The sequence below is a fragment of the Microplitis mediator genome, chromosome 5 (genome assembly GCF_029852145.1).
Source record: "Microplitis mediator isolate UGA2020A chromosome 5, iyMicMedi2.1, whole genome shotgun sequence".
NCBI lineage: Eukaryota > Metazoa > Arthropoda > Insecta > Hymenoptera > Braconidae > Microplitis > Microplitis mediator.
Window position 1 is genome coordinate 24,086,305 of NC_079973.1, and position 14,430 is coordinate 24,100,734.

The 14,430-nt window shown below is 27.6% G+C and overlaps 2 protein-coding genes across 2 annotated transcripts; one reads left to right on the plus strand and one right to left on the minus strand.

Annotated features, from left to right (window-relative positions):
- Positions 1 to 1,527: 1,527 nt before the first annotated feature.
- On the plus strand, positions 1,528 to 7,462 carry LOC130668446 (chitin deacetylase 1). Its single transcript, XM_057470745.1, has 9 exons — positions 1,528 to 1,713; positions 2,128 to 2,247; positions 2,471 to 2,575; positions 3,268 to 3,411; positions 3,508 to 3,690; positions 3,754 to 3,892; positions 5,777 to 6,128; positions 6,214 to 6,384; positions 6,467 to 7,462. The coding sequence occupies exons 1-9, from the start codon at positions 1,659 to 1,661 to the stop codon at positions 6,740 to 6,742; spliced, it is 1,545 nt and encodes a 514-aa protein (XP_057326728.1). The 5' UTR covers positions 1,528 to 1,658; the 3' UTR covers positions 6,743 to 7,462.
- Positions 7,463 to 11,821: 4,359 nt separating this feature from the next.
- LOC130668003 (U6 snRNA-associated Sm-like protein LSm7) lies at positions 11,822 to 12,646 on the minus strand. The gene is made up of 3 exons (XM_057469977.1): positions 12,502 to 12,646; positions 12,143 to 12,320; positions 11,822 to 12,020 (listed from the first exon to the last, which is right to left on the minus strand). The coding sequence occupies exons 1-3, from the start codon at positions 12,505 to 12,507 to the stop codon at positions 11,881 to 11,883; spliced, it is 324 nt and encodes a 107-aa protein (XP_057325960.1). The 5' UTR covers positions 12,508 to 12,646; the 3' UTR covers positions 11,822 to 11,880.
- Positions 12,647 to 14,430: the final 1,784 nt, after the last annotated feature.

Below are 14,430 nucleotides of genomic sequence, written 5' to 3' on the forward strand. Positions count from 1 at the left end.
TAAACAAAAAAAAAAAGACTAAACACTTAAAGACAAGTATTTTAGAACAGCCTATTATCTATACTAATATAATCCTCTCTTGGAAAAACGAAAGAGAGGTTGGACAAGATAGTCATCACAAAATTTGAATTTAAAAAATTTATTTTTTATTTTTTTATTAATTATCATCTATTTGCCAGCAAGGATAGAAAAAAAAAACATTTTAGCTTGCAACTCTTTTATTTTAAAAAAGTAATGAAATATTTTAAAAACAGTTAGTAAAAGTTATATTATACATTTAACAATATTTTATATATTTCCAAATCATTTACAATAAATGAAAAAAAAATTTTTTTTTTACCACTATATGAATTTTTTACATGCATCACATAAACTACAACAAAAAGAATTCATGAAATTCCATTGAAAGCTAATTATTATAGAAGGAGTGAGTATGGAAGAAGTATTGATTTTTTTTACATACTTGAATAGTGATATATTCAATTACTCGAAACATCAGCTATAAATTAAATTAACTTTGACTGAAATCATTTTGTTATTAAATTCCCTTATGATTGATGCAGATTTCAACTACTTTTTAATTACGGATCCTTCAACGGTTTTCAATTCAATAATATTTGACTTTTATGCTTTTGAACAATTAACCCTTTGGTTGCTAGCGTAAAACTGACTTTTCACTTGTACTCCATGTATTTTTTGCATACCATAAACGCGAAAGCGCTGAGGGTGATTTATAAATGTTTTTTTTTAATTTTCGAAAATAATCAATAAAATAAAAAATCAACATTAAAAAGTAAGAAAAATTGATTTAAAAAAAAAAAGTTTTTATTTCCAATGTACTCGTATTGTCCAAAATCTCTTTGCTAATGAGAACTCTATTCTCATCTCGTAACAAAGTGATTTAATATAAAACCTCAAAGTAAAAATTAACTTTCGTTTTTTTTTTTTTTTTTAGTCTAAGATAAATAATATTATAATTATTATGTATTCTATAATTAGTTTTTAAATCGGAATAACGTGAATTAAATTTACTATAATTGGGGGAAAGTTTTATGTTATTAGTATAGATATTTGGCTGTTTTTTAATCAATAATTTTTATATCATATTTAATTCAATTAACGTATATCATTTTACAATATGCGATAATCATTACAGTAACTATTTATTACTTTATACTTATTTTTAAAAAACAACAAAGAATAAATTAAAATTTCTTACTAAATTATTTACACGTTTTATTAAGTTTAAAAATAAACGTAGAAATTTTGTTAAAAAAATATAAAACATTATAAAAAATATAATAAATAATAATTAAAATGAATCTATTTGTTAAATGTGTGATAATGATACCCATAATCCCGAATGATTTTCATTAGTATTAATAATAATATAGAAATTAAAAATCAGTAACTCTAGGTCATCAGCCTGATATCAATGAAGCCTCAAACATGTAATGTCGATGCTGATATATATATACTCAGTGTATATCGTATTTAGGTAATATAATAATAGCTGCTGAGAACGAGAGAAGCCGAACAGAAACAGACTCGTATAAGCATACCTATAAGGTATACTGTTTGGTGGGAGGAAGAATCAGTTTGAAAGTGTGAGCCGCGAGAGACGAACACAATCTCTTTGACGTACTTTTTTATCCACCATGAGATCTTGGATATGTGACTCAGTATTTATAATCTTATCAATCATCATAACTGGTAAGACTACTCAATATATGTAAATATACACCAGTTTATTAATGTACACATATATTTATATGATTGTGTCAATATTATTGCCATCAGTTCATCTACAATATATCAAATTTATCATAAGGGAAAGGTCCAGTCGAACCGGAAGTTTCACTTCCTTTCTTATACGCAAGTGAAAATAAATTCCATGTGCAAAACGTTTCTCTCGCAATCACAATTTTTGGTCCTGTTTTATTTTATATTATTATAGATTGTATATTTTTTTAATTTTTTTATGCATAAATTTTACAAACAGTTACGTGTTTCAAGTAAAAGTATTTTCTTGTGTGTTTTTTATTTTTAAGTGTACAAATAATTTATAGCAATATATTTAAATATAATCAATTGATCACTTTCTCTATTTATTATTTTTTTTCATAGCTCACGGGTCATCCATCGATGTGCCGTGTATTGAGGACAGTAAATTTTATAGAAATCCAAATACATTAGCTCACAATGTATGGTCACCAAATGAATGTGCCAAATATTATTTATGTTTAGGTAAATATATGTTCAATTATAACTAATGTTAATTTTTTATTTATTGCGAAACTAAAACTTTATTTCTTATAAAATTTTACTTTTCTTTTAGTGTCATTATAATTTAAGCGTAGGAAATTTCTCACGATTGTTTATCAAAAGACTTTCTCGTATATAAATACATACATACATACATATACATATATATTATTCAATAATAAAGAATACGCAATTAAATTTACAGACAATGAAGTATTTGAGTTTAAATGCTCAGAGGGTCTTCTATTCGATGTTACGAGACAGATATGCGACTTCAAAGCCAATGTAGACAATTGCGATGTAACTTCAGGTATATAAAAGTATATAATTTAATTTAATTCAGCATAAGAACATTGATGCATTGTAAAAAATTCGCGGAGTGAATGCGGATTAAATCCGGAGTGAATGCGGAGTGAATGAATTTTTAATTATTCCCTCCCCTGAGAGTGAAATTCACTCCGAAGGGGAGTTTTCGCGGAGTAGATAATGTTTTATTAATTTAATCCCTCTGGAGTGAAATTCACTCCGGAGAGGAATTTTAGAAATATTATTAATAAAAAATCACTCCACTAAATAGAATCGAAGTAAAAACTCGCTTATTAGATTACTGATCAGCTGATACGCGCACACACACACACACTTGCACGCGCTCTCACGCATGCACACACACACACTCGCACACACACACACTGATTAACAGTTTAATATAAATTCATTTAAATGTTTAAACTACGGACCGGAGTGAATTGGGAGTGAAATAAAATCCGCGTTACTCCGAGATCACTCCGCTAAAAAAAACTTCCAATTCACTCCGCATGCGGAGTGATTTTTTTCAAAACTCCGGAACTCCGAGTGGCGGAGTGAATACGGAGTGAATTCAGATTGAAATTAAATCCGGATTCACTCCCGATTTTTTACAGTGTAAAGATGATGACATGATTTAAATAATTTAATTGGCCTAATTACGATCAATTATTTTTAACTAAAATTAAAATTTTACAGAACACCAACCGCCTAAGCCATTATTGGAAAAAGGGGACTGCAAAGATAACACACTAGCTTGTGGTGACGGTACTTGTCTTCCTAATTCATATTTTTGTGACGGAAGTGTTGATTGTACCGATGGTTCCGATGAAGGCTGGTGTGGTAAATTTTTTTTCCAATATCCTGAATTTAATTTATTGAATATTAATTATTAATTACGTAAAAATAATAAATGACAGGGTATGAATTTACTTTTAGATGGAGGCCCGGATAAAAATTCTGCGACAAATTGCAATTCACAAAAATGTTATTTACCAGATTGTTGGTGTTCTCAAGACGGTAAACAGATACCGAATAATTTAACACATACTGAAGTGCCACAAATGATAATGATAACGTTTAATGACGCTGTTAATGCAGAAAATTTTGATTTTTATAGTAGTAAGTTTTATTAACATAATTATTGTTATTTTATAAATATTTTATTTGGTTGATTGATTATAGAGTTTTTTAATGACAAGCGGAAAAATCCAAATGGATGTCCTATAAGAGGAACGTTTTATGTAAGCCATCAATACACTAATTACAGAGATGTCCAGTATCTTTGGAATAAAGGCCATGAAATCGCTGCTCATTCAGTAACGTAAGTTTATTTTAATTTTTACTAACCCTCCGTCCGTCGCGCGATCTCGCCACCCTTCATTCATCGCGCCGTCATGTATTTAATATTGCGGTGTTGCCAAGTATCATAACTATGATTTTAAAAAATTAAAACCACACAAGCTTATACGACTTAATTTTTTTTTAATTTTTTAATAAAATAAAAATTTTGTATTAAATAAAAATATTAAAGAAAGAGATGAATTAAATGAGCTGGAAATAAGTTGCTGGTGGTAACTGGCAACACTGCGCGGAAAATCCGAACAAATTAAACTCCCGAGTTTACTCGCGTCAGCGGCACATCGCCGCGTTTCTCAGGTTTTCTAACAAAAAAAAAAAATTTTTTTAAATATTTAAAATATCGAAAAAATAATTATCATTCATTCATTCGATACTAAAACGGACAGTAGAAGAACTCATAAAATTTCAAAAGACTAGGAAATTTTTTTTTTCTTTTTAAATAATCTTTTAATAAAAATTGCAGCGCTGCGCTCATAGCGTGACGGACGAAGGGTTAATTAAATACATTATATTTTCCAATTTTTAAATAAAATTTATTAAAGATAAAAGACGTTTTATAAATTGAAAATAAAGAATTAAAAAAATTAAAGATTAAACATCGTGCCTTTTGTTGACCGAAAATTCATGCTTGACTTTGTCCTAGTAATATTTTATGAACAGACAGAAATCTGACACATTATTTGAATTTTTAAACTGAGCGAATAAATACAACTGAATCTATTCGAACGTAAAGATATCAATCGTCTGTGATAACTGCTTAATGTAATAAGAGGTGTAACGTCCTTTTGTGTAAATAATCCGCTGAAGCATACATATATGCAGTGAAGCATTCAATTGTTCTTCATTCATCTAATTGTAAGGGATAAATGAATAATAAAATTAGAATTCAAGTATACTTGAGTATACTCATAGTTGAGCTTTTGAATTCCCTAACAATATATGTTAAGTTTTGACTATTGCCAGTGTCTAATTGCCATGTTTTCGACTTGATTTTTAGTGGAGAATTTAGAGCAGAAATACAAAGACCTACGTTTATGGTGAATAAATATATGCCCAAAGCAGCTTAAAGCGGCAAGCCGAACTCGCAATTAAAGTAATCCTGAGCCAAAAACAAAAGAAATACGAAAAAAATAAAAATTAATATGCTTTTTGTTTTATTTTTTACTTTTTATTGTTTAAAAATGACTCGTTCGGATTAACTTCATAAAAATGATTCGCTAATTAAAAAATAAAATTACTTAAACTGTAATGATTTTAAATAATTATATTGTAAGCCACTTTAATCAATTTAAAAAAAAATAATTAAAGTGAGTGATGAATAACTGAATCTATATCTATAGTTGGATAAATAGACATCGACTTTCGGCTAGGACAGCCTAATTTCAAAACCTAGTAAAAGCTAATTCTTACTTTGTTTTAAATTTATCTTATAAAAAAAATAAATAATAAACATATCAATAAAAGACATTTTAATATAAAAAAATTCCGAAACTTCCCGCTGTTTTCCAGCTCCTTAATCCGTTATTTTATCCTCGACTCAAATGTTAAAAAGCCAGGTTTTAAAATCGGATTTAAAATACCAGGACAGAGGTGATTTTAGTGATTCCGTCCGAGTAAGCTTATTCTAGTCAAACTTTATATAGTATTCTACTAGGATCGTGATACTAATAATCGTGATAAAGGACTGATTTAATTATTAAATAGATTCGAATTATTTTATCCAAACTCATCCGACTAATTTTCAAGTATAATTATTTTTTACAATCATTATCTGCTTATCTACCATTTTATCATTTCCAAATAAAGACAAATGCTATAAATACTTTTTATTTTTAAAATTGAATAGACATCGAGGACCGGAAGAATGGTGGTCACTGAATGCTACAATAGAGGACTGGTTCGATGAAATGGTTGGAGTAGCAAATATTATAAATAAATACGCTGGAGTAAGAATCGAAGATATCAAAGGACTAAGAGCGCCCTTTTTGCGTGTCGGTTGGAATCGACAATTTTTAATGATGTCAGAATTTGGTTTTGTTTATGACGCATCTATCGTTGCACCGTTTTCTGATCCACCTTTATGGCCATACACGCTAGACTATAAGATACCTCATCAATGCGCGAGTACGGGTCAAATGTGCCCAACTAGAACATATCCCGGTTTATGGGAACTGCCATTAAATCAACTTCTCTCTGGGGTACGTAAATAATTTTAGTTTGTTTGTCACTCATCAATGCTGTGCTTTGTTTTTTAATTTATGGTATTTAATTTCTATCCTGCAGGAATATACCTGCAGTATGATAGACGATTGCCCCATAAGTTTGTCCGGAGAAGAAATTTACAAAATGTTAATGCTGAATTTTAAAAGACATTATTTGAGTAATCGGGCGCCCATTGGCTTACATTTTAATCCGATGTGGTTCCGCAATCCTACAAGCAATTACGCTTTCAGCGTAAGTGTAACTAATTATCAATTTTTTAATACAACATTTTAAGTATAAGTATTAAATTATTTATTACTATGGCTTTTTTTAGAAATTTGTGGATGATTTGCTGCAATTACCGGACGTCTACTTTGTAACAGGTAATCAAGTTATTGAGTGGATGAAAAAACCTACGCCAGTTGTTGATCTAATGGAATTTGAACCATGGCAATGTAATAAACGATTTAAGCCCCATGAAATAGCATGCGAGTTTCCAAGCTCTTGTAAATTACCTAGTCGTGTTTTAAAGTCCTATAGATACTTGAATACGTGTTTCGATTGTCCAAAACAATATCCTTGGTTAAGAAATGAATTTGGAACTGAATGAGCTTTATAGACTCCTATAAATATTCATTTATTTAAAATCCTTGTTTGAATTATTTTTTAATTGAAAATTATGCTTTCATCTTTGTATGTACAGTCCAGTTTCGAAATCGGGACTGGAGGGAAGAAAATGTTGAAAATTTTGATTCCTCCACTACCGCGCATGACGTGTATTAAGTCTGGACTCGTTATAAAACTAGTTTCGATGTTTTTGTTTTTTTAAATGAGAAATTAGTATCTTGTCGTAAAATTGTGTAAATAAGAAAAAAATTAATTTATACTGCATAACTAAATTACGAATTTGCTACTTAATTTTTTGCGACTGGCGATATAAAATAATTGGGTCGTGATATTTGAATAGAATGATTGACAGAAGTGTTCGGGGCAATATTTAACGAATCACGGAAAAGAGTCTTATAATGAGATTGTATTGAGCATTGAATAAAACTGAGTAGTTGATAATAGAGGGAAAAAATAATGAATTATACGTCAGTTTTTATTTTAATTGTTTGTTGTGAATTGTATATATGTGTTTCAGAATTGTATTATTTTTTATTATTATTGTTATTGTTACAACTATTTGTAAAAAACTACAAAATTGGCATTCCATTTTTATTGTTTAATTTTTTTATTTTAATAAAAGACTGCAAGTTTCATTTGAATTTTTTGCAAATAAAAAATAATTGTACTGTACACTTCTCATAAATAAATAATCTGTAGACTCTGAAGAATTATGAATACATATACATGATTTTTTTTTTTAGTTTTATTATAAAAGTAAGCTTTAATTCATATCTATTACAAACAGTCACATATTTCATTGTTTGATTTTTATTTCGCTTATCGTTATTTTTCCGATTTCACTTCTCTACGTCTCTTTTATCTCGAATTTTTAACTACGCGTTTTGTCATTTTTAAATCAAGACAATAGCTACCTTTTTTTATTTAATCGTATAATGGAAGTTTTTTGATTGTCGACTGAATTTGTGATAAATTTTCCATCACCGGTTCTATAAGCATGTTGAGCTAAATTTCGATTTTGAAGTTATTGATCTGTTATTTACAAATAAAACGAAGTACATTTTCCACCCTTCTATAAACTTGGCAACTGCTTACGCAACAAGTTTAGCGCGCATGAAAACCCGGGTCAAAAAATTAGATCTGCTTCAAAATAAATGATAAATTCAAATACTTTAAAGTACGAGTTTGGTAGCTTTTAATTTTATATAAATATTTTCCCGAATATATTTCATTATCTATATTAATAAAAAATTTTAATATAAATTTATATGCTCAAGAAATATTGGAAGACATGAAAATAAATCAGCAAAGTATATTAAGTAAAAAAAACTTTATTGTATACTTTTTCTTTAATATATATATAATTAAATTAAATCAGTACATATTACTTTTCCCATTTCTTTGTAATTTACATACAGGCGAATTTCGTTAACTTGGAACTTCCGCTGAATCTCGACCCCTATTACCAGCTGCGCTGTCTCCCACCTGATGCTGTACGTTTGTATTTGTCTGTGTATATTTATGTGTGCATCATTCATGTAGGTGTAAACACGCATGTGTGTAATGTGATCTTTAAAGGAGAAGGGACATTCGATGAGTCGGAATTTAAAGGATATTTTGGCTCCTCTGTAGATTGACTGCCCGAATTAGTGAAGCCCGGCTGTAAATATATAAACTATTAAACAAGCATTAATTAATTAATTAAACAATATTAATATTTCAAAATTTAATTACTTCACGGAAAAAATGAATTTCGTCCTGATAATAAAAGACGGGATAACGAAAGATTTTTTTATAATGACAAACATGATTAGCTTACGGTAACAAATCAATTTGTTATAGTAACAAATGAATTTGTGTCGTAATTAAGAAGTCGATTTGTTATGAGTACACATGATGTTTATTATAATAATATTGTCGTATTTTAAAGCCGGCATTTGCTACCGTAAGTAATCTTAGCTTATGATTACAAATTTTTTTTTCAATGCTACAAATTGATTCTGTTACTTTAACAAATCAGTTTTTTTATTGGAACACAACAGTTTTGTTACAGCTACAGACCATTGTTTGGCCCAACAAAGAATTTGCTAGCATTGCAAAAACATTGTAATCCCAATGAATGCTTTGTTATCCGCATATTAAGGCAGAATTTTGTTACCGTAAGTTATCTTTTCTTGAGGTCACAAAAAATTTTTTTCCGTATTTAATTAGTTGATACTTCACAATAAAAAATACACAGGCTTTTGAAATATACTGTAGAGTTAGTAATAACAAAATAATATAATTACTTAATAAAGAAGACCTTGCAGTATTCTTATATTTTATAAATAACAATTCATAACAAAATTTGAATTGATTATCTTTAAAATAAATACACAATAACATCATCATTGTTTGAAAGATCATCTTCATCCAAGATTCGAATAGTTGCTTGATCAGCCTTTAATTTTTTATTTGACTGACTTCCTGTTTCCTTTCCTAGTTTTTCAAATTTTCTTTTGAGCTCTTGATGGCTTAGTTCGTCTTCCGTTTCTCGGTCAGTCTCTTGATGATTTAATTTCATATCCGATGATGAATCACGACTGTTGGATTTTATTGAAATAATATTTGAATTTTTTTCATCTCGATTTTTTTCACTTTGCACGCTTATGTCCATTACTTTTTCACCAGTCGACATTGCACTTTACTTTTATGTGATCAATATTCTATTTATTATTATTAGTATTATTATGTGTGTTAGATTATTTTGAACTTGCTGTGCACGATTAGCAATTGAACTATCAATAAAATTAATAAATATTATTTCTAAAAGGACCACTAAGAGAGAGTATTTATCAGCAACAAACAGTAAGGTGGTCTTTTAGAGAATGTAATTAATCTTGATAAATTTTCGGCTATACTATAAAGACAATTCTCCCCACGGAATATCTATATGTAAGTGGATACTGACGTCAATAACCCACACAATTATCTTATAAATTGACATCTCAAATAAACTGTTACGTATACTTACTATGTTCATAATTGATTAAAAGATATTGTTATTATTTAATTGTATTGTTTCGAATATTCTGTTAGCTCTTAATATAATTTGATGATACAGCGAAAAGAAAGGGTTTACCGCGATTTTTCATTTAAAAAATATTAATTCATGCCGAATAGATTTATTTAATAGATCTAAATGTAGCTGCATTCAGAGAAAAGTAAATACTCAAAGTAACTAATCAGTTTCCACGCAATTATATTTACAGTAGAATTTCTCTATATTTGACCGCTCTCTGTATTTGACCAAATTCTCTCTCTATATTCGACAATCCTGTCTCCCACTCTCTAAAAATGAATCAGTTAAATTAACTTCGAATGAGTAAATAATCACTGGGAACCAGCTATAAGTATACCACTGGTTGAATAAGTGGTATACTTATAGCTGTGGAAATAGTGACTATCCACTGATACGCAGTGAATTTCACTGATTCATTTTTAGAGATCACTACGACTGTAAACGCTTTGATTATAAGCGTTTGTTGGACCCTGCTTAGAAAATCTCATAAAATCCGATAGATTCTTATAAAATCTTCATGAGAAGGAATGAGTTTTATAAGAAAAATTTTAAAAGAACCGATCCAATTTTTTTTTGGCGGGCAAGTTTTAGTTATTGCAATTCGAAATTTCTCTGAGTTTTAGAATAAGTAAAATTATTGTTAGTACTACTAGAAGAGATAAATAATTTATTTGGATAGTATCTTTGATTTAAAATATTTAGTTCCTTGAAATAATAATTAAATAAATTTTCAGTAAATGAAATATTTACTTCGGGTAAGGAATCAAATTTTCTGTATGTATATTTAATATTCGATTTCTAATGATTAGACTGAAATCACTAACTTTTTTTTATTTTTCTATTAATTCAATATTTTCATTACGGAAACTTAAAAATTTTTTTTATATATAATCAAATAAATGTTTTTTTTTTAATTCTTCTTAGCTATCGTCCCTATTGGGCCACGTACCACTTACTGCTGTAATTGCCAAATAAATGGTTAGTGACGACTGATTTTATTTAAAACCGTCTATAGGGAAGAGATACCATTTGTGACCACTGCTCCATTTTTTGACATTTAATACTTTATTTTAATTAATAAAAGTCTTAAATAAAATTACCATTTTAATAGTGGGATAAAAGTATCGTTTTACATATTTTAAAAATTAATTGTCATTACGTCGTTTACAAATTATTTAATTTTAATTTTTCAAATGTCAAAAACTGGCCCTAACGTGGCCAAAAACGGTACCTCTACCCTATATATCTACATAAATAAAATGATAGAGGTCTGCAGTTGTACGCGCATCACGGAAAAACTACTGGATAAATTTCAATTTAGTTTTCTGAGTTTTATTTCTTTGACATTTGGCCCTAATCTAAAGAAAAATTATTGCGATATCTTCATTTAATATAAAGTTATTACAAAATGCTCAGCCAAGCGGGCGGGTAGCAGCTAGTATATATATATATATATATATATATATATATATATATATATATATATATATATATATATATATGTATATATACATCGACGTCTTCAATAGCAAACCTTTGAGCTCCGTTCTTTTTTTTTATTTTAGAGGAAAGGCTAAAAACAGTAATAATATAATTTTTTTTTCATATTCATTTTGTCCAACAGAAAAAAAAAATTCATAAAATATTTATCAGCTGATATATATAAAAGCAAATTATATAATAAAAACTAGCTGATTTATTTAAAAAATTTTTTTATCAATAAAGCTGCTCATTTTTTTGGGTTGCGAATTGAAAAATTCTTTATCAGCATCAATAAACTATAACCCATAAAAATTCAGCGAATCCCATCGAAAGCTGGTTTCTAAGAAAAAAATGCGGAGCCGTTTATTAAAAATACCCCAATTCATAGCATAATCAAGTACATTTTTTAAAAATCAAGTACTAAAAAAAAGTAGGTTTTATTGAACTTCATAAAGTCGTTTTACAATGAATATTTTAGTTTAATTAAAAAAAAACATTTTAACTTAAATACTATAAATTATAATAAATCATTTATTGGCGTGTTGGAAAAACAAATAATAATTAAATAAATTACAAGTTTAACTGTCTTGTTGTATAAATGGATTTGGTATAGATTCCATCCCGTCAACGGGACAAATCAATACAACAGAAGTACCTCTGCATACAACTAATCCCAGCATCCTGGTGTCTTGGTTAAGTTTATACGGATCATCAGGATCTGGAAAAAAATTTAATTAAATAATTTTTTATAGAGTCCTAGCAAATATATCAATTTTTTGAGTAATGTCAATTGATTATTAATTGATAATAATAAAATAAATAGATAAATATATAGAATACCTCGTAGATACTCGGTGGTATTGTCAAGAACGAGGTTCAACAATGGATCATAACCTTTCAAAATTCCAGCGGCTTCTCTGCCACCGGCGAATTTAACTCGTATATTTTTTTCAAGATACTTTGATAAATCTAATATACTTTCTTTCCTCTTTTTCTCTTTATGGTCTGCATTTTGTTGCTAAAAAACGATAAATTGTTAAAATAATAATTTTATTTTGAGGTTAATACTTGATAATTTTTACTAATTAAGTTTTCTAAATCTAGTGAGTGCGTAAGCAATGACAATAATTATTTAAATTAAGTAAATAAATAAGTTCATTTTTTAAAAAATAATTGACATTAATTAATTGTTTACTTACAGACATATTTAACAAACGTCGGTATTTATTTGTTGGAATGCGTGTTCTTGATATTGCTTTTTATTTGCAATTTGAAATTACGGTAACTGACACTAGAGACCGCGCAAAACCGATAAACACATCTTAGTATTTAGCGGGAATTTTGAATATTAACGTCCAGTAAATTTAATTTAATGATACCCACGTGATATGTTCGACTTAGTTGTATTTTATTAAATTATTAAAAAGAAATTATTCAATTCTTAAGTACAAAAATGCAATAATAATAATAATAATAATAATAATAATAATAATAATAATAATAATAATAATAATAATAATAATAATAATAATAATAATAATAATAATAATAATAATAATAATAATAATAATAATAATAATAATAATAATAATAATAATAATAATAATAATAATAATAATAATAATAATAATAATAATAATAATAATAATAATAATAATAGTAATTATTGTTATTATTATTATTATTATTATTATTATTATTATTATTATTATTATTATTATTTACAAGCCTATATCTAATACCAAAAATTTAGAAGGCGATATATAGAAAAATTTTCTTAGATAAATGTATATATATATATACATATATATATATATATATATATATATATATACATATACATATATATATATATATATTGTATCATATATGTATCGTATACGCAACAATTTAAAAAAATATTTAGCCAGAAGACAAATGATTTTAACCGTAAAATTTTTTTTGTTTTTTTTTTTTATAAAGAAAATACTCATAATTTTTTAAATTTCTTACTCATCAATTGCAAATGTTCAAATATCTAAAATAATGATAACGTCAATATAAATATTTATAAATCAACCAAAAGAGTAAACTACATAATTATAAATATAAATTTCAATTACGAAGGAAGACAGACTCAATATAAAAAGAGATAGTAACAAATATATATGTATATATATATATATATATATATATATATATTAGCCTTAGTAAAGTATAACTGTCCATATGAAAGGCTCTCGTGATAGGAATTTACCCTGAGGCTTTACACGCGTACATTCATCGTTGCAGACTATCTGGCACCTGTATATGTTATATATGTCTAACCAACCGAGGTACATGTATACGTATATATTTATATACATATTTTATAAATTTAAACTAGAAGGTCGTCATATTTATTTCTATTTATTTTCTTATCGATTAAAGAAAAAGACCTAGTACCCGATCAGGGAACTAGTATTCGATCACTACATATATTCACTGCGTATTTACTAAATATAGATATACAAATACATGAGTGATCGGGTACTAGTTCATTAATCAGGTATTGGGTCTCTTACCTTATGTCTGATATGTTTAAAAATATTAAAAGAATCTTCTCTATCTACTTCACCCATTTTATAGTATAGATGTAGTCTCAAGTTGTTTAAACGGAATTTGCCTCTGGGCTATCATTACCATTCAAAGATTCTCCACGTCTTCAATGTTATACAGCCTTACGATTTTTTAATCAATCTAACTTAACTGTTACATCCATATTTTCTTTAAGTTGTTTACGTTTTACTATTATTTAAATTCCATTGGTTGTTCTCCATCACATCTAATCGGTTAAACCGGTGTTACATGAAGTCGTCACGTGCGCGCAACTCAATAAAGGCTAAATACTCTGAGGTGTAAACACGTTGTGTTTATTTTTAATCATGTTTATTTTACCAACGTTTGATGCAGTCTCTCGAAAGTAATTAGTTGCAATATTTTTGTGCTAAGACCAAATAAATCTGCAGCACATTAGGTACCAATAGTACTTTGTACTTTTCAAAACTTATATAAAAAATGACATTGATAAAAAAAAAGTAAAATCTCTATTTTTGTCGCCATAGTAATGACCGTCGTCCACAACTTTGATTCATTCAAGTCGTATTAGA

What these genes read in the sequence shown, in the direction of transcription:
- LOC130668446 (XM_057470745.1), top strand. Translation starts at nt 1,659, where the DNA reads ATGAGATCTTGGATATGTGACTCAGTATTTATAATCTTATCAATCATC. An exon ending in CAAATATTATTTATGTTTAG is followed by an intron (nt 2,248 to 2,470) that starts GTAAATATATGT and finishes TTAAATTTACAG; the next exon opens with ACAATGAAGTATTTGAGTTT. An exon ending in CAAGCAATTACGCTTTCAGC is followed by an intron (nt 6,385 to 6,466) that starts GTAAGTGTAACT and finishes GGCTTTTTTTAG; the next exon opens with AAATTTGTGGATGATTTGCT.
- LOC130668003 (XM_057469977.1), bottom strand. An exon ending in TACCACCGAGTATCTACGAG is followed by an intron (nt 12,021 to 12,142) that starts GTATTCTATATA and finishes ATTTTTTTCCAG; the next exon opens with ATCCTGATGATCCGTATAAA.